The sequence below is a fragment of the Macaca thibetana genome, chromosome 14 (assembly GCF_024542745.1).
Source record: "Macaca thibetana thibetana isolate TM-01 chromosome 14, ASM2454274v1, whole genome shotgun sequence".
In the NCBI taxonomy this organism is placed as follows: Eukaryota; Metazoa; Chordata; class Mammalia; order Primates; family Cercopithecidae; genus Macaca; species Macaca thibetana.
Genome location: NC_065591.1, coordinates 1,421,222 through 1,438,489, shown reverse-complemented (window position 1 = coordinate 1,438,489; position 17,268 = coordinate 1,421,222). Strand labels below are relative to the sequence as shown.

General features: G+C 64.3%; 2 protein-coding genes across 3 annotated transcripts in view; both read left to right on the top strand.

Annotated features, from left to right (window-relative positions):
- The window catches only part of MOB2 (MOB kinase activator 2), a 155,954-nt gene that overhangs the window by 44,511 nt on the left and 94,175 nt on the right, over positions 1 to 17,268 (top strand). The window lies entirely within an intron of this gene.
- Positions 365 to 16,767, top strand: DUSP8 (dual specificity phosphatase 8). 2 transcript variants are annotated; one of them, XM_050757871.1, is made up of 7 exons: positions 365 to 475; positions 6,402 to 6,740; positions 8,349 to 8,487; positions 14,064 to 14,230; positions 14,859 to 15,018; positions 15,213 to 15,336; positions 15,567 to 16,767. In XM_050757871.1, exons 2-7 carry the CDS (start codon positions 6,510 to 6,512, stop codon positions 16,633 to 16,635), a joined length of 1,890 nt encoding a protein of 629 aa, XP_050613828.1. In that variant the 5' UTR covers positions 365 to 475; positions 6,402 to 6,509; the 3' UTR covers positions 16,636 to 16,767. The 2 variants fall into 2 exon arrangements, with proteins under 2 accessions (XP_050613828.1, XP_050613827.1); XM_050757870.1 differs by lacking the exon at positions 365 to 475 and having other exon boundaries at positions 6,231 to 6,740.

The following is a 17,268-nucleotide window of genomic DNA, read 5'->3' as shown; positions in this document are numbered from 1 at the left end:
CCTGCCCCCGAGCCGCGCGAGCTGATTGGCTGCAGGTGACGTCAGGGGCTTTTTTCGCTCGGCATGACCTCATCCCCGCCGGCGGCCCCGCCCTCCGCCCCGGGCCTGTCACTCGCGGCCGAGCGCGGCGGCCGAGCCGGCTCCCCCCACACCGCCCCGCCGGACGCCGGACGCCCGAGCCCGAGCCCGAGCCCGAGCCGCGCCGGAACCGCCCGGCCGCGCCCGCCGAGCCGCGGGGCTGGGATGCGCGCCGCGAGCGCGCGTGCCCGCCCGCAGTGCGCGCGCCCCGGCCCGAGCGAGCGCTCCCCGCGGCGTTGGCGGCGGCGACGGCGGCGACGGCGACGCGGCCCGCGCGCTCCCCCGGCCCCTGCCCCGGCTGCGCGGGCCCCCGCCGGGCCCATGGACGGCGCAGCCGAGCGGGCGCCCTGAGCGCGGCGCGGGTCCCCGGAGCGCCCCCGAGGCGAGCGCGAGCGAGGTGAGCGGAGGCGCCGGCGGGGCGGGGCGGGGGCGGGGGCAGGCGCCAGGGACTGGGTTCACCGGCCCGGGCCGGGGGGCGGAGGGCGCAGCGTCGGGGGCGCTGGGGCAGCGGCACCCGGCGGGCGCCCGGGAGGAGGAGGCGGCCCCGGAGTGAGCGGCCCCGGCCGGCCAGGACGCCCGGGACAGGGAGGCCCCTTCCGCGCCTTCCGCAGCGCCCGGCGGACCCGGGCCCAGCCCACGCCCGCCCGCCGCGTTGCCGTCCTTCTCCACGCAGCTCCTTCTTTGGGTGCGCAACGGGGGGGACAAAAATCCGGGACCCACCAGGGCCACCTGAGATCCAGCGCGGATCTGCGCGATCCCCCAACGTCCCGAACGGCACCCCCGCGGGGGCCAGAACCGGAGCAGGCGGCCCCTGGCCCGGAGCCGGTCCGGGAGGTGTGGAGCCTCGGCCGTGGGAGGGACGCGACGGCCTGTGGCGTGGGACACCCGAGAAGGGGCCGTCCCCTGTCGCAGGGGAGGGCTGCAGATCCATCCCCCCAAATGTCCAGGCCGCCCCGCACCCCCACCCCGGGGTGCCCAGCCGTCCCCTGAGGGATAAAGCCCCTGCGCCCTTCCGCCTGCTGCAGAGGCAGCCGCGGTGCTGGGGGAGGGGCTGGCACAGCCAGGCTGCTGCAGCCACCTCGCTAGGCCTAGCTGCCCAGCCTGGGTTTCGGAGCAGACCAGGTGGGGGTACCTAACAGTCTGGCTTGGAGGGGAGGGGGCAACAATAGGCCCAGCCCCCACAGGGTCACCCCTTCTGGGAGAATCTGCCTCCGTCTCCCTGCTCCGGGGTGTGTGTACGGGCCTCTGCTGAGGGGAATAGGGGCTCTGTGCTGCAGTGATGGGGGGCGGGGACGCTGTGGGATGGAGGAGGGGGTGGCAGGATGTAGTGTGGCTCCGCAGTGCTCTTGCTATGCAGCTTGGGGTGGGGGTGGGGTGCTGCAAGCCAGGGAAGCTCCTTTTGTGCCCCTGCGGGGGTTCCGAGGGGAGGTCCAAGCCCGGGCACTCTCCCTTGCCTCCCTTCTGGCACAGCCCACCCAGAGACACTGTTGCACCTAGGCGGTGCAGGGGTGAATGTAGCACCCCAGGCCCCCAGCCCTCCACCAGGAGGACGGTCCCATGCATTCACTGATAATAAGCACTGGATGCGCATGGCAGATCATGTGACCCCAGCTGGAAGTTCATCCTGAAGTCTCCCTGAAATACCTCCTGCTTCAGCCAGGCTGGGGCTGCAGGAGTGTGGCTGGGCAGGTTCTATTCCCCTGGTGCCCTCTGTCCTCGGGGAGGTTTCTGGGAATAAAGTCCCATAACAGAGGTGCAGAAAGAAGCTTAGAGTCAGTCTCTGCTCCAGAACCCTTCTCTTCTCAGGCTGGGGCTGAAGTCAGGGCCTAGAGGCTGCCACTGGGCAGGTGTCTCGAAGGGCCTTCGGCTGGGGCATGGTGAGACCTAGGTGTCACTTCTTGCAGAAGGCAAGGAAAGGGGCAGGCCCACAGCGAGAGAGAGGTGGTTCTGGACTTGAGAACTGCACCGGCTGAGGCTCCCTCTGCTGGAGTTGCTCAGGGCAGTGAACCTTGGAAGCCCCAGGCTGGTCCTGGTGTTTAGCGTGTGGCACAGTGACCAGGAGGAGGGACACAGGCCCGGTGGGAAGGGAGGGAACCTGGATATGTCCTCACGGCCCCCTGTGCCAAGCCCTCCCATCCCCTGCCCTACCCGGACCCTGTTCTGGGATCAGAGGGAGCCCCCAGCCCTACCCCACTTTCTCCCAGGTCCACAGCTTCCCCAGGCCAGCGGAACAGAGTGTAGGCCAGCTTGGGTCCTGCACCACTAGCCCAGGGAGCTGAGGGGATGCAGGGATGAGGGCATTTGGGGGAGCCCAGTGAGGGAAGAGAGCTGACCTGCATGAGTGCAGGGTCGCTGCCTCCCAGAGTCGCCACCCACCAGTCTCTCCCCAGCCTCCTCATTGTGACGATTTCTGCCTCCAGAGGCATCCGTGGGTGACAGTGAGCCAGACAGCTCGAAGAGCCTGCCTAGGTGTAAGGGGGAGACAGTCCCATCCCCCCATGCTTGACAGTCCTGGCAGCTATCTCTGAAGGTCATGAGTCCCCATTTCTAGGTGCTGAGCAGAAGGTAATGTGGCGAGGATGCTGTCAGTTGAGAGCTGGGGGTGGCCTGGGACTCCCTGGTCCCATCTGTGCTCAGGGACAGGAATGTGCTGTGTAGAGGCGCTGGGTGTGGGAGTTTGTGTGTGTAAGGAGTCTGGAGCTGGCCCCCGGGGTACTGGAGTCCTGGGGTTCTCAGGGGATTCTGCATACAGAGGGCAAGGACGTGCGTGTACTCTAGTGTACGTCCAGCACCACATGTGTGCACACATTCACGCGTGGGTACTTGCACACAGGGCAGGTGGATTGTGGGTAAGGGACACCAGTGTGTGTGGAGTGGGTGTGCAAAGGGGTGTGTTCTGGCACACCTAGAGGGCAGTGTGCATGCAGCACCGGAGCCAGGCGTGCTGTGTCCCAGGGGAGGGTGGCTACCTGGTGCCTCCTGGAAGGTGTGGTCCTGGGAGGAGCCTTCTTGTGACTTTGGACTTGGAAACTGCTTCCTCCTGGGCTCAAAGACCTTTGAAGAGGGTGTATGGGGCTGTGCCAGGGGGCATCCTGTCCCCAGACCTGCCTGTCACCCCCCAGCCCCTAGGCACTGGAAGAGCAGGGCCACAAGTACTCAGGAGGGCTTGGCATGTGGGGCCGTGAAAGGAGAGGCGTGAGACCAACACCATTCACGTTTCCTTACCTCTGTTCCCACATGGCCAGTGCTGGCCCCACTGATCTGCACCAGGCTGTCCTTAGTGTCTCCGTTCCCCACCCCACCCAACCTGCCCCATCCCTGGCATAGCTGGGCCCCGATCCTTAGCATCTGGGGAACCAGAGGTGAGGGACATGCCCCCCTGGGAGCTGTAGGTCCAAGGAGACCCTGTGAGGATGCTCTCCCAGAGGCCAGCACAGCACGGAGGCTTCCTGCAGGAGGGGGCACCTGGTCAGCCCTTCGCAGTACAGAGAAGGCCTCCGAGGGGGTGGGGAGCCAGTGAGCTGCAGGGAGCGTGCTGGGCACAGCAGGTACTGGGAGTAGGAAGGAAGGTTAGGACCAGGTAGAGCGGAGGGGCTGAGGACTGGGCTCTGCACTGCCGGGCACCTGCCAGGGTGGGTGGAAGAGAGCAGGGAGGGGCGCGTGCCCACTCTGCAGAGGAGCCTGCTCCGTGGTGGTGGCTGCCGCAGGAGCAGCGGTTGCCTGGCACCTCTGCCGTTGCCATGACGACAGTGGAGGTGCTAACTTGCTAATGAGTCCCCTTCGGCTGCAAATAACAATACTGTTGTGGGTGATAGGCCCAGCTCCAGCTCAGGGTTGCTTGGGAGGCAGAGCAGGGACAGGTAAAGGCCGGGACCCATCCTCCCGCCCCTCCAGCCCCTGCCCACTGCCCTGCAGCTGGACTTGCCCTCCTCCCTCCCCTCCCTCTGGGTCTCAGGCCTGGCTGGCTGCACCGAGTCTCTCACTGAGTATCAGGACTCAAGGCTGTATGAAGCCTAGGCCCTGGCTGCAGGGAGGGCGAGGGCCTCTTCTCACACCTGCCCTCCTCCCTGCACTGGGCCATGTTTGCTTCTGTTGTTTTCAGTGACAGAGAATCCACCCCCACTTAACAGATGAGGACATTGAGGCCAGGGGCGGCTCCTCGAAGGACCCCCAGCCCAAGTGTCCTACTACTGCGGCCTTCTCGGGGTTCTGGGCCTCTGAGCTGGGCCCTTGGGTGTCGTATGGGGCACCTGGAGCTGCTGTCTCCCCAGGACCACACATCTGGGCCCTCGCCTCTCACCACCTGTGCAAGTCTCAGGTAGAACTCAGGAAGGACAAACAGCTCATTGAGGCTCTTCTGCAGGCAGTCAGGGACCCCCTTGGCAGGCAGAGACCCTCCACAGCAGGCAGGCCGCAGGCTCTTTTGCTGTTGAACTTGCTGGGTCTGGCCCCGGGGAGGGCTCCCAGGCCTCGTTCCCCACCCTGTGGTGGAGGCTGGAGCACCAGCCCAGGAACGGTGTCTGAGTGGGATCCTGAGGCCCCGCTGACCAGGTGCCACCGCAGTCCCTGGTGTCAGCTGTGGGGTCAGCTGAGGCTGCCCGTCCACAGCCAGGTGTTTCCCTGGCCTCTGGCAGCAGGATGGGTAGTGGGAATGCACAGAGGCCTGGGCCTAGTCGAGGCGGGAGGGGCCAGGCAGGGGCCAAGCTTGAAGTGTCTGGAGAAGGAGAGTGAGTGGGAGGCTGGGGCTCCTGGGCAGGTAGGAGCTGGGACCTGCCCCTCAGTGTGGAGTCGGGGCTGGGCCAGGGACGAGGTCCACACGAGCCTTGCACCTGCTGCTCTGTGAACTCTCCCATTGGCCCCCGCCGGCCTGGTAGCTGACCTGGAGAGTCCAGAAATGGTGGTGGCCTCTGTCCCCAGCCTGCTGTTGGCAGTGCACGGGTGTCCTCAGGGTGGCTGCCCCCAGTTCCCCCTGTGGCTGTGGGTTGGGGGTCTGAATTGCTGAGGGTCCACTGCCCACCGTAGCCCGCTCTGCACAGGGCCCAGGGTGCACCTATCTGCCAGCCTTCCCTCACTCCTGAGCTGGGTGGAGTAAACTTCCTGACTGGCTGGCAGTCGTGGGGGCACAAGGGAGATGACCTTGCAGGAACACCCAGTGCCCATCTGTGTGTGACCCAGGTGTGGCCCAGGTCCCACCCTTGCCCCAAGCCTCAGTTTCCCCATAGTTGAAGCAAACTCATCATCCTTACACTGTGTGCCTCCTAAGGGCTGTGAGTCTAAAGTGGACCCAGAGGAAGGCCAGTCTTGACAGGTGACAGGGAGATGGGGCCCGGCAGTGGGGCAGTGACAGAGGCTTGTCACCAAGCCTGCAGGAGGGGCTTCCAGAGGCTCCATCCTCAAACATCCCTACTCCCCCTGCCTACCTGGCAGTCTGCCTTTGCAGACCATGCCAAGGGCCTGGTCCCTGCAGGGTACCCGACACTGACCTTCCTCCTAGGACTGCCCCACCCCTCCCATCCTGGGCCCCATCAGCCCCTGAAGGGGCTCCCTAGACCCCAGGCTCCGCTGGGGGAGGGGCACTCTGTGGGTGCGACGCACCCCTGCAGGAGCTGGGCACTCACCCCCAGCAGGCACGCGGCGTGCACTAAACCTCAGCCTGCAGGCCAGGAGGGCAGCAGTGGCAAAGGAGTCGTGCCCCCGTGCCCAAGCCCCTCCCGCACCCGCCTGCCATCCAGCTGCCCCCGGGAGCCCACTCTCCAGTGGAGGCAGCCCCAAGGCCACCATCCACCAGGGGCTGGATTATCGGCTTATGGAGCTGCGCTGGAGTCAAGTCTGCAGGGATTGGACTCCCTGGGGAGTCCAGGGAGGGAGGGGCAGGTGTGAAGACAGCAAGCCTGGAGGAGGGCAGAGAGCTGGACCGTGAGGGAGGGTGAGGCGCCGTCCAGACCCCTGACTTGCTGGGGGTCCTGTGGTGGAAAAGATGGAGAGGTCACAGCAGGGAGATGGCTGTGTCCCAGGGATGAGATGGAATGTTCTGGAATGCCTAAGGGTGGGTGAACCCCAGGGCCCGCAGGAAGAACCCCTGGCCTCGTCCAGCCCTCAGACCCTTCCCTGTGGGGCCCGTTTGCCCCCCTCTGCCTTGTTGCATCCTGCTGCTGGCCTTGTGACCTCGACGGGGTCTCACCAGAGGGAGAAGGGTCCCCACGGGCACACGTTGGGCTCAGATGTCCTGGTGGGCGCAGGTCCCAGCTCCGATCTGTCCTGGGGAGCCTCTGGGTGCCACCCAGGGACCTGCAGCACTGCTGACCGTCCCCCTGTCCCTGCAGGTCCGGCACCATGTGCTAGGTCACTCCCAGCGCAAGGCCACACCTGGGCCGTCGGAGCAGCCCCCCCTCACTTCAGGGGTCACCCTCCCCAGCACCCATTGCCCCACCATGGCCGGGGACCGGCTCCCGAGGAAGGTTATGGACGCCAAGAAGCTGGCCAGCCTGCTGCGGGGCGGGCCTGGGGGGCCGCTGGTCATCGACAGCCGCTCCTTCGTGGAGTACAACAGCTGGCATGTGCTCAGCTCCGTCAACATCTGCTGCTCCAAGCTGGTGAAGCGGCGGCTGCAGCAGGGCAAGGTGACCATTGCGGAACTCATCCAGCCGGCTGCACGCAGCCAGGTACCCAGCCCACTGCCCGCCAGGCGTGCACCACCTCCAGGGTCCTCAGCTCGGGCAGCACCCCCTCCTCTGCCCTCTGGTCCAAATTCGGCTCCTTGGGGTCACAGCCAGGGACGTGTGGAGCAGCCCCCCGGCACTTGCCTCTCACCACTGCCTGTTGCCCCTGCTCAGGGCACCCCCCCACATACTCCCGCAGCACCCGTCCCTACCCTCCCTCCAGGGCCTCCTCGCTCAGCTCTTGCACGGAGGTGCCGGGCCCTCCCCACGCAGATAGGACTGTGTGGCCGGGGCTGGCCCAGGTTCACAGAGGGGAGCCGTGAACAGAAGAGCAAGGTGTGACCACATGGCAGTGGGAGCGGCCCAGCTGGCCTGCACGGGACAGGGACAGCTGTGTGGTCCACTCCCCCTGCTGTGAGGACAGGAGGGGTGGTCAAAAGGCACACGTGAGCAGTCGGTGTCCCTGTCCCACAGCTCCCCCCAGCCCGCAGAGTATTCGGGGACCCAGAATTCTCTCTGTGGCCCCCCAGGAATATCCTTCTGGGGAAGGACAGCTCATTCCGCCCAGGACCATCAGGTGCAGCTGGGGAGGGGCCAGCGGGGCTGTTGACCTGTGAAGGTGGCGGCACCTCCTCTTTCCACTGCCTCACAGGGGGACAAGGGAGACAAGCTCTTGGCACCGGAGGCTTTGAGAGGGGTCTGGGTCATTGGTATGCCCTGTTCAAAACTGGGAAATGGGAGAACTCAAGTGGGATGGCCACTGGCCAGGAGTCCGCCCGCCCCAAGGCCAGAAGCGGCTCCCTTTGGCTTCCAACAAGGGGAATCCGGTGATTAATGACCCCCAGCGAGGACTCCCGGCAGAGTGCGATCCCATTGGCTGCCGATGACGTCACCCCAGCCTGGGGTTGGCGGCTCAGCTGGCTTAAGGGCTGAGTGTACTTTCAGGGCGGGGGCACCGGTGCTGTCTGAGCAAAAGCCGCTCAACATCTGGGCCGGCCCTTGGGGTGGGGGAGGAGGGCAGGAGGAACCCAGCTTCCAGCTACTGCCTCCAGAATTGGTACAGGGGCCTGGGGTCCTGCTTCAGCCCTCTGTTTCTCCGCTGGGGGTTGGGGAGGGGATAGGGTGGGGAGCAGAATTGCTGGCTGCAGAGTTAGCCCCACTGAGAGCCCACACCCAAAGGCATCTGCCTCTGGAATTCCTGAAATGGGCTGAGCTTCCCTGTCCCTCCACCACCCCAGGAACCCAGCCAGGTCCTATGTTGGGCTCCCATTGCAGTCACCTGTGTCTCCTCCACACGGGCCTGGCCCAGAGTACCCGTGCCCTTCACCCATGTGCATGGCATGGGGGCACAGCTGCACAGGGCAGGAGCCCATCCCTCCGGGCCCCCATGGCCTGCTGTGTGGTGTGGGTGTGTGCACCTGGGCCTTTGGCAGATGGAGAGTGTGTGAGGTGCGTGACCGCACCTGCCCTCCCCTCCAGGCAGCAAGGTGACAGCTGCCTGCCTCCCATCATCTGATGCCCTTACTATTCCCTTGGGCCAGTGCGGCTGGGACAGGGCCAGGGCATTGAGAGGTGGAGGCAGCATGCTGACCTCTGCCCCATGGCCCCCAGGTGGAGGCCACAGAGCCACAGGACGTGGTGGTCTATGACCAGAGCACGCGGGACGCCAGCGTGCTGGCCGCAGACAGCTTCCTCTCCATCCTGCTGAGCAAGCTGGACGGCTGCTTCGACAGCGTGGCCATCCTCACGGGTGAGTCTGGGACCCATGCCTCCCTGAGGTACTCGCTCCGCCAGCAGTGGGGCTGGGGCTGGGACGCCAGGGAAGCGTCTCCTGGGCACAGGGGCATCTCCATACATTGGTAGTTCCTTTTTTTTTTTTTTTTTTTTTTTTGAGACGGAGTCTCACTCTGTCGCCCAGGCTGAAGTGCAGTGGCGTGATCTCGGCTCACTGCAAGCTCTGCCTCCCGGGTTCCCGCCATTCTCCTGCCTCAGCCTCCCGAGTAACTGGGACTACAGGCGCCCACCACCTCGCCCGGCTAATTTTTTGTATTTTTAGTAGAGACGGGGTTTCACCGTGTTAGCCAGGATGGTCTCGATCTCCTGACCTCGTGATCTGCCCGCCTCGGCCTCCCAAAGTGCTGGGATCATAGGCGTGAGCCACCGTGCCTGGTCACATCTGTGGTTCTTGAGGCCCCAGCATCCTCTCCCCAGGACCCCCACACTTCAGGACCCACCAATGAGTCTATCCTCAACACAGAAGGAAACCTCACAGTACAGCTGGGCTCTGGAGGTGTAGGGCGAGGCATGCAGGCTGGGAGCCCCTCTCCCTCCCAGGGCTCCTGTCAGAAGCGGGAGGCAGAGGCCCCGTCCTCTGGAAACTCAGTTGGAGCCGTGGGGTCCCGAGGAAGTCCCCCTGCCCCCAAAAGCCCAGCTAAGTGCAGGTTGCCTGGCAACAGCCTGGCATCAAGGCTGCTCACTGGGTCCCAGCAGACAGCCTCCAGGGATCCCTGTGGCCCAAAAGCAGCCTGGGCAACGGGCCCTAAGCCCTGGAGGCAGGGAAGCCACCTCCCTACACATACTGATACACACACACACTCTCACACACACTCACACTCACACACTCACATACACTCACACTCACACATACACACACACACACAGACATACTCTCACATAACACATATGCACACACACATACACTCACACTTATAACACGTGCACACACACACTCACACACACATTCATACATACACTCACATACACACACACATACACGCACACTCATACACTCACACATACATACACTCACACACTCACACTCTAACACTCACATACACATGCACACTCATACACTCACACACACACACGCACTCATATACACTCACACACATTCACACACACACATACACTCACACTCTAACACTCATACGCACACTCATACACTCACACACACACATGCACTCATATACACTCACACACATACACACACACACGCATACACTCACACTCTAACACTCATACGCACACTCATACACTCACACACACACACACACATACACTCACATACACTTACACACCACATACACACGCACACTCATATACACTCACATTCTCACACACACACACTCGTGGTCCCAGAGGGTTCTTTCTTCCCTTGGGCCGTGACTGAGGGTGTGTCTGTAGAATCCACTTCCTGGGGTCGGCCCAGGTCCCAGAGCCCAGTGGAGCTGGCCTGTCCCAGGGACGTGCACCCTCCCCCACCCAGGTCTGGGGTCTTTGTCTAGGCTCCTGCCACCTGGCCTGGGTTACCAGGGGCTGTGCCAGGCAAGCAGAGGGCATGGGGGACTGTGGGGTGCAGGCGTGGTGGGGTGGGGAGTGGGCAGCCAAGCCAGGCCGTTGGCCCTGTGTCCAATGGAAGCAGGTGCCTTCAACCCAGCCTGAGGGCGGCTGTAGGCGGATGAGGGGGTAACAGCCACTTTGACCAGGCCGACCTCCCGAGATGCCATGTCCTGGGACCTGAAGGGCACCCGGAGGCTCGAGGGTGGTCCGGTGTCCTGGGCAAGAGCATTGAGGCCAGGCTCCCTCCCCACCTGTCTGTGTGTAAGTCCAGCATCCTGCATTGTTATGTGGTCCTGGTCATGGTCAGGGGGTGTCTGTGCATCTGTGCATGACTCTGGGCGTCTGGTGACCAGCATCTGCCTCTGTGTGTGTGTATGTGAGTATGTGTGTGTGTGTGTGTGTGCGCGCGCATGTATGTGTGTGCGTGCGCATGTGTATATGCATGTATGTACATGCAGGTATATTTGTGTATGTACTCGCCTGTGCCTCTCTGGTGAGATTTGGTTTTTGTATACATACGTGTGAACTCTCAGAACCGGAAGCCATAGAATGACACACTCTGATCCAACCTTCATCCCCTAGGTTAAGTTTGAGGGCGGAACTAGTGGGTAGGGGAGGGGAGAGAGAATAGTTTGGGGCTTTTTACAGCTCACCAGGTGTAATAGGACCCCTCCCAAGGGCCAGTTTGCTGCCCTAGCCAGGAATGGGAGCCAGGAGGCCCTTCTCGGAGGTTGAGAAGGGTCCCAGAGTGGCACCTCCCTACCCCCAGGCGAATCCCAGGAAAGTCCCGAGCCTGGAAGGGCCTGTCTCCCCCAAGGCCAGAGTGGGATGGTTTGCGGGGTGGGGCCCTCACCCAGCACTGGTGGGTGGGACAGCATGGGTGTGCAGGTGGATGTGGGTGTGGGTGTGGGCATGGGAGGGGCCGGGCCTGGGCTGGGATTTGCCAGGAGGGCACTCCCGGGGCCTGGTCATGCCCACCGACTCTCGGGACCCTCCGAGCTGCGTTTCTGTGCTGACATCTGCCCTGCAAGGTTGAGGCCGTGTCCCCTTTTCTCCAGAAGTGCAGCTGCCAAGGAGCCCCAGGCCCCACGGTGTCGCGTGGGTTCACGGCAGCACCCAAGCCGGCCCACGGGCTGTGCCCTCAGACTCCCTCCCTCCCTGTGGTGGGCACAGCCCCTGCTCTGGCTGGCTCTTCGAAGAACCAGGGAGAGTGGGAAAGAATATATTGGGTGGGGCAGGGGTGCTGCCCCTCACCCAGGAGAAAGGACATTCCGGGATCCCGCAGCACAGGTGACACAGTTCCGTGGCCCATTTGCGGGGACAGCAGAGGCCGGAACGTGAGGAACAAGCCTCTGTCCTCCCCACAACAGGGCAGGTTTGCGGGAAGCGGGAGAGAGTGGTGGGACGGGCCGTGCTGGGGTCCCAGGACTGCTGTGAACCCCACCTCCCCCTGCCACTCCTCTTCCCCCACTCCAGCTGTGCTGCTCACGATGCTGGGGGACAAGCGGCACGGGATGGGAGAGGGTCCTGGCCCTTTAAGCAGCAGCCCGCAGTCAGCCTTGGACCCTCAGCCGGGCAACTGCACTGCAAGTGGGTGGGGTGGCAGCCCCCGCCCTGGCAGGGAGTCCAGGGGTCACGGAGGTGGCGGGCAGAAGCGTGTCTGTAACTGTGGCCATAGGCGCTTGCAGGATCTCCCAGGTGGCATGGGGCGGGCACACATCCTGGTACACACGCCTTTTTTCAAGTCTGGGATTTCATTGTGAATAGCAGGTGAACTGCAGGCACCACCCCAGCAACCCCCGAGTCAGGGAGCAGGGATACTGGGAAGGTGCCTCTGGAGATGCCTGGGGGTAGGGGTGCCTCCCCAGGGCCCAAAGAGTGCTGGGACCTACAAAGGGTCCACTGAACCCCAACACCCCTCGCTTATTACTCACCCCCCAGAGCCTGGGTGGTTCTGACATCCCTGAAGCCTCGGTCCCTGCTAGGCCTGGCGTCCACAGTGGGGTCTGTAGGGACATCCACACTACCTGCTCCACCTGGGGAGGTCCTGGGAAGCTTCCCGGGGAATTGCTGCCACAGCTGTCAGGTCTCTGCACCTGTCCAGAGACTTCCCTGCCTTTACCTCCTTTGGGAGAGGTGGGAGGGTTCTGATGGAATCCCCACCACCACCACCACCACCACCTCCTCTGGCCAGGCCCTGGAGAAAGCAGAGAGTAAGGCACAAAATCCCTGGGAGAGGCACGGGGACGAGGAGAGGCAGCAGGTGCCAGAGGAGTCTGCAGGGAAGTGGTGCAGCCCCTCCCCCTCCCTGGGGCTGTCCTGCAGCAGGAACATCCAGGGCTCCCCCAGCTCAGAACAGTGAGCGGAAGCTACAGTGCCCAGCCCGGCCTCTGCTCAGGGGAACCTGCAAGCTGGGGTGTCGTTGGTGACAAGTCACCCACCTGCTTCCCCCTGTCCAGCCAGCAGATTCCCACAGAAGGGACTGTTCCTCCAAGGCTGCTGCCTCAACCCACCCAGCCTGGAGCTTCTCCCATCTCCACAGGCCCCCAGCGTCACGCCCTTTTTAGGGACACGGGGAGCTGGCACAGCAGGCGTTCTGGTTAGGGGTTTGCACACACTCCCCTATCCTCAGGAGTTATCCAGGGTGGCTGTACTCCACCCAGCAGGGGAGGACGGAGAGTGGAGGAGCCCTGGGGGCACGCGGGGCAGGCAGCGGGCACCCACTGCACATGTGGCACCAGCCTCTTCTGCAAACCAGGACAAAAAAGAGCCCTGGGGTTCCCAGGCCCTGAGCCCCCGCAGTCATTCCCCTGCCTCGTACGGTGGGATAGGGCAGGCCTCAGCCCAGCTGCCTCAGGCTCTGCACAAGCAGGAGCTGGCTTGCCATGGGGTTCGTATCCTGGGACGTGTCACTGGGGTGGCGCTGGGCCGTGCTGGCCCCACCCTCCCAAGAGCTGGCAGCCACCAGGTGGGTGCTGCCCAGTTTCTGGTCCACCTCGTTGGTCACCCCAACCAGGTCAGGGGCAGCCAGGTCCATTCTCACCATGTGTCTTCGTGCTCATTATCTTCTTGGAGCCGCACGATGCCGTGCAGCAGGCAGGAGGAGGAAGCAGAGACCAGAGCCAAGGTGTGCACTGCCCATGGTCACTGAGTCAGACATCCAGGGATTCACACTTCAGTCTTTCCAGCTGGTGCGGGGCAGAGGATTTCCTCCCACCAGCCTATGGCCTCGGACTTGGACGTGTGTGGAAGGCAGCAGCACACGCCGGTCACATGTGCAGTGGGTGCCCACTGCCTGCCCCGCGTGCCCCCAGTGCCCAGGGCTCCTCCACTCTCTGTCCTCCCCTGCTGGGTGGAGTAGAGCCATAACCAGATGGCAAATGCCCCCAGGGCTGTGCCAGGGTGATGTCATGCCTGGGGAGGGGGAGGGCCTCTCGGAAGCCCTGGCCTCCTGGTCCTGGCACCTAAGCCCAGGCCTGGGGCTCCCAGCCAGCTGGAGGCAGGGAGGCATTGCATCAGCGCAGGGGAGGAGAAAGGCCCAGCCTGGCTCCTGGCCGTGGGTATGGGAGACGGGGGTGCTCATGAGGGCCTCTCCTCTGGGCTGTGTGACCCACACCCTCAGCAGGAGACTCCTGTGACCTCTGAGCCTGCCCCTGCCTGGGTCCAGCGCCTGCCGCACTGGCCAGCCACCTCAACCCCACCTTTACCGGCATCATAGCAGCGTCCTCCGCTGGGTCAGGCCCTAATTAGCGTGAGGAGGAATGTGGGCGTAGGTGTGGGCTGTAAATGTGTGGCAGCACCCCCTCCCCCACCGCGGCCAGAGCAGGTGCGCTGCCAGAGGCTTGCTGGCTGGGCTGAGGCTCGGGTCTGAGCTGGGTGTGACTGATCCTCAGCAGTAGATGGGGTGCCCTAGGTGGACAGGGCACCCTAGGCGGACGGGGAGGCCTAGGTGTTCTCTCAACCCACCTGACGGGCCTCCTCCTACAGGGGGCTTCGCCACCTTCTCCTCCTGCTTCCCCGGCCTCTGTGAGGGCAAGCCTGCTGCCCTGCTACCCATGAGCCTCTCCCAGCCCTGCCTGCCTGTGCCCAGCGTGGGCCTGACCCGCATCCTGCCTCACCTCTACCTGGGCTCGCAGAAAGACGTCCTGAACAAGGTGTGTGTGCAGTGGACTTGGGGGGCGGTCAATGGGAAAGGGGCAGGAGCTCCAGAGGCAGCTTGGCAGCAGCGTAGGGAATGAGGGAGGAAAGGAGCTGAAGGCAGTGGATGAGCTGGGTGTGGGAGAAGCATGGGTGGGGGCCCAGGAGGACCCCAGGTTCCCCACCCCTGCCCCCGGCAGGACCACAGCAGGGCTTGGGGGAGGGCCCAGCAGGGCTTGGGGGAGGAGCGGGAAGCTGGCATGCCAAGCTTCGGATGTCACTGGGCCCCTGTCCAACTCTGAAAGAATCCCGTGTTTTAAACATGGTGACGAGGGAAAAGGGTAAAAGCCACCACCCAGGCAACCATAAAATTCCTAGGAGCCCACCACCGGCCATGGGTGGGGCCTGCAGATGGAGGCCAGCCATGCCCCCACCCCCCGCACAGGCCCAGGGTGCCAGGGTGGACCAGAGAGGCCTGCTGGGCCCACCCCTGGATACACTGGGATCCGGGACAGGTTCCAAGGCTCCCAGGACCACCCCAGGATTCTGAAGGCCCTCCTGACGGCAGGGCAGGAAAAGCCTCCGCCTTCACTCCCGCCCCCAGCTTCTCCCACCCCTTTCCAACCCGTCCTCCTGCCCCTCCAGGATCTGATGACGCAGAATGGAATAAGCTACGTCCTCAATGCCAGCAACTCCTGCCCCAAGCCTGACTTCATCTGCGAGAGCCGCTTCATGAGGGTCCCCATCAATGACAACTACTGTGAAAAACTGCTGCCCTGGCTGGACAAGTCCATCGAGTTCATCGGTGAGCCTGTGGCGGGCGGAGGGCGGGGGCCTGGCTAGAGGAAGGCTAGAGCTGGGCGTGGCCACAGGCACAGGAGGGGTCCCGGGGAAGTAGCCCGAACTGTTGGCAGTCGGGCAGGTGGGGTCCCCTCCCTGGGCCAGGGAGAAGCTGTGCAGGCTTAGCCCTCACCTGGCCCCCATGGCCCACCTGCCCAGATAAAGCCAAGCTCTCCAGCTGCCAAGTCATCGTCCACTGTCTGGCCGGCATCTCCCGTTCTGCCACCATCGCCATCGCCTACATCATGAAGACCATGGGCATGTCCTCCGACGACGCCTACAGGTACCGCCTTCCCCAGTCACGCACTTGTGACTCACGGCGTCACCTGCCTTCCCTCGGCTGCCCAGTTGCACCAGAATGGCCCCACCGTCCAGGACCCCTGGCAAGGGAGGAGGGCCTGAGACCAGCCTGGCGCACATGAGCTCATGGGTGCCCAGCGGGTGACGTCAGGTGGGCAGCCCGGCCCTGGCGGGCGCCTGGGACTAAGCCTCTCCCCCCGCCACCCCACGCAGGTTCGTGAAGGACAGGCGCCCATCCATCTCGCCCAACTTCAACTTCCTGGGCCAGCTGCTGGAGTACGAGCGCAGCCTGAAGCTGCTGGCCGCCCTGCAGAGCGAGGCGGGCACCCCCTCAGGGACGCCGGAGCCCCCGCCCAGCCCTGCCGCCGGGGCCCCGCTGCCACGGCTGCCACCACCTACCTCAGAGAGCGCTGCCACCGGGAATGCGGCTGCCAGGGAGGGCGGCCTGAGCACGGGCGGGGAGCCCCCCGCGCCCCCTACGCCCCCCACGCCCCCGGCCACCAGCGCGCTGCAGCAGGGCCTGCGGGGCCTGCACCTCTCCTCCGACCGCCTGCAGGACACCAACCGCCTCAAGCGCTCCTTCTCGCTGGACATCAAGTCGGCCTACGCCCCCAGCAGGCGGCCCGACGGCCCCGGGCCCCCCGACCCCGGCGAGGCCCCGAAACTCTGCAAGCTGGACAGCCCATCGGGGACCGCGCTGGGCCTGCCCTCGCCCAGCCCGGACAGCCCCGACGCCGCACCCGAGGCGCGCCCACGGCCCCGCCGGCGACCCCGGCCCCCCGCCGGCTCCCCCGCACGCTCCCCCGCGCACAGCCTCGGCCTGAACTTTGGCGACGCGGCCCGGCAGACTCCGCGGCACGGCCTCTCGGCCCTGTCGGCGCCCGGGCTGCCCGGTCCTGGCCAGCCAGCCGGCCCCGGCGCCTGGGCACCGCCGCTCGACTCCCCGGGCACGCCGTCGCCCGACGGGCCCTGGTGCTTCAGCCCCGAGGGCGCGCAGGGGGCGGGCGGGGTGCTGTTTGCGCCCTTCGGCCGGGTGGGCGCCCCGGGACCGGGCGGCGGCAGCAGCGACCTGCGGCGGCGGGAGGCAGCGAGGGCTGAGCCCCGGGACGCGCGGACCGGCTGGCCGGACGAGCCGGCCCCGGAGACGCAGTTCAAGCGCCGCAGCTGCCAGATGGAGTTCGAGGAGGGCATGGTGGAGGGGCGTGCGCGCGGCGAGGAGCTGGCCGCCCTGGGCAAGCAGGCGAGCTTCTCGGGCAGCGTGGAGGTCATCGAGGTGTCCTGACCCCTCCGCTGCCCTCGGCTCCGCCGCCCGCAGCCGGGCCCGTTATAAATATATATTATATATAATGCAAAGAAAGGTAAATGGTTTTACTGGGATTTTTATCGAGAAGTAAATATTTCGATTTTTTATTTATTTAAGCTGTTCATTCTGGCAATGATTTGGCAACAGTGCGGGTGGTCCTCGAGCTCTATTTTTACTGTCTGGTATTTAAACTGAAACACACGTTTCTAAGCAATACGAGGCCACCTTCAGTCGCAAGCTGGGTGCCAGGCCTGGGGCCCCTCCCAGTTCCCCCGCCCTGGGAAACCCTGCTGACCTTTGCAAAGGCTGCCGAGCTCTCGTGCACTTTTTACATAAGAAAAAGGTGAAAAAAAGGAAAAAAAAAAAAAAAAAAAAAAAAAAAACTTCTTTGCCACAAACTGAGCCGCAGAACCTCCCTTCTTCCCCCACCCACCTCTCCTGCTCTCTCCCTTCTCTGCGCCAGCCTAGGGCTCTGCACCAAAGCCATAGGTTGGGGGAGCAGGAGCTGGTGTGCCCCAGAGTGGTGCGGCCAACCCTCCACCAGCTCCAGGCGCCAAATCTTGGTGGCAGGGAGGGCACTCCGCTGCCTGTTGCCCCAGAGCTGTTCCCTGG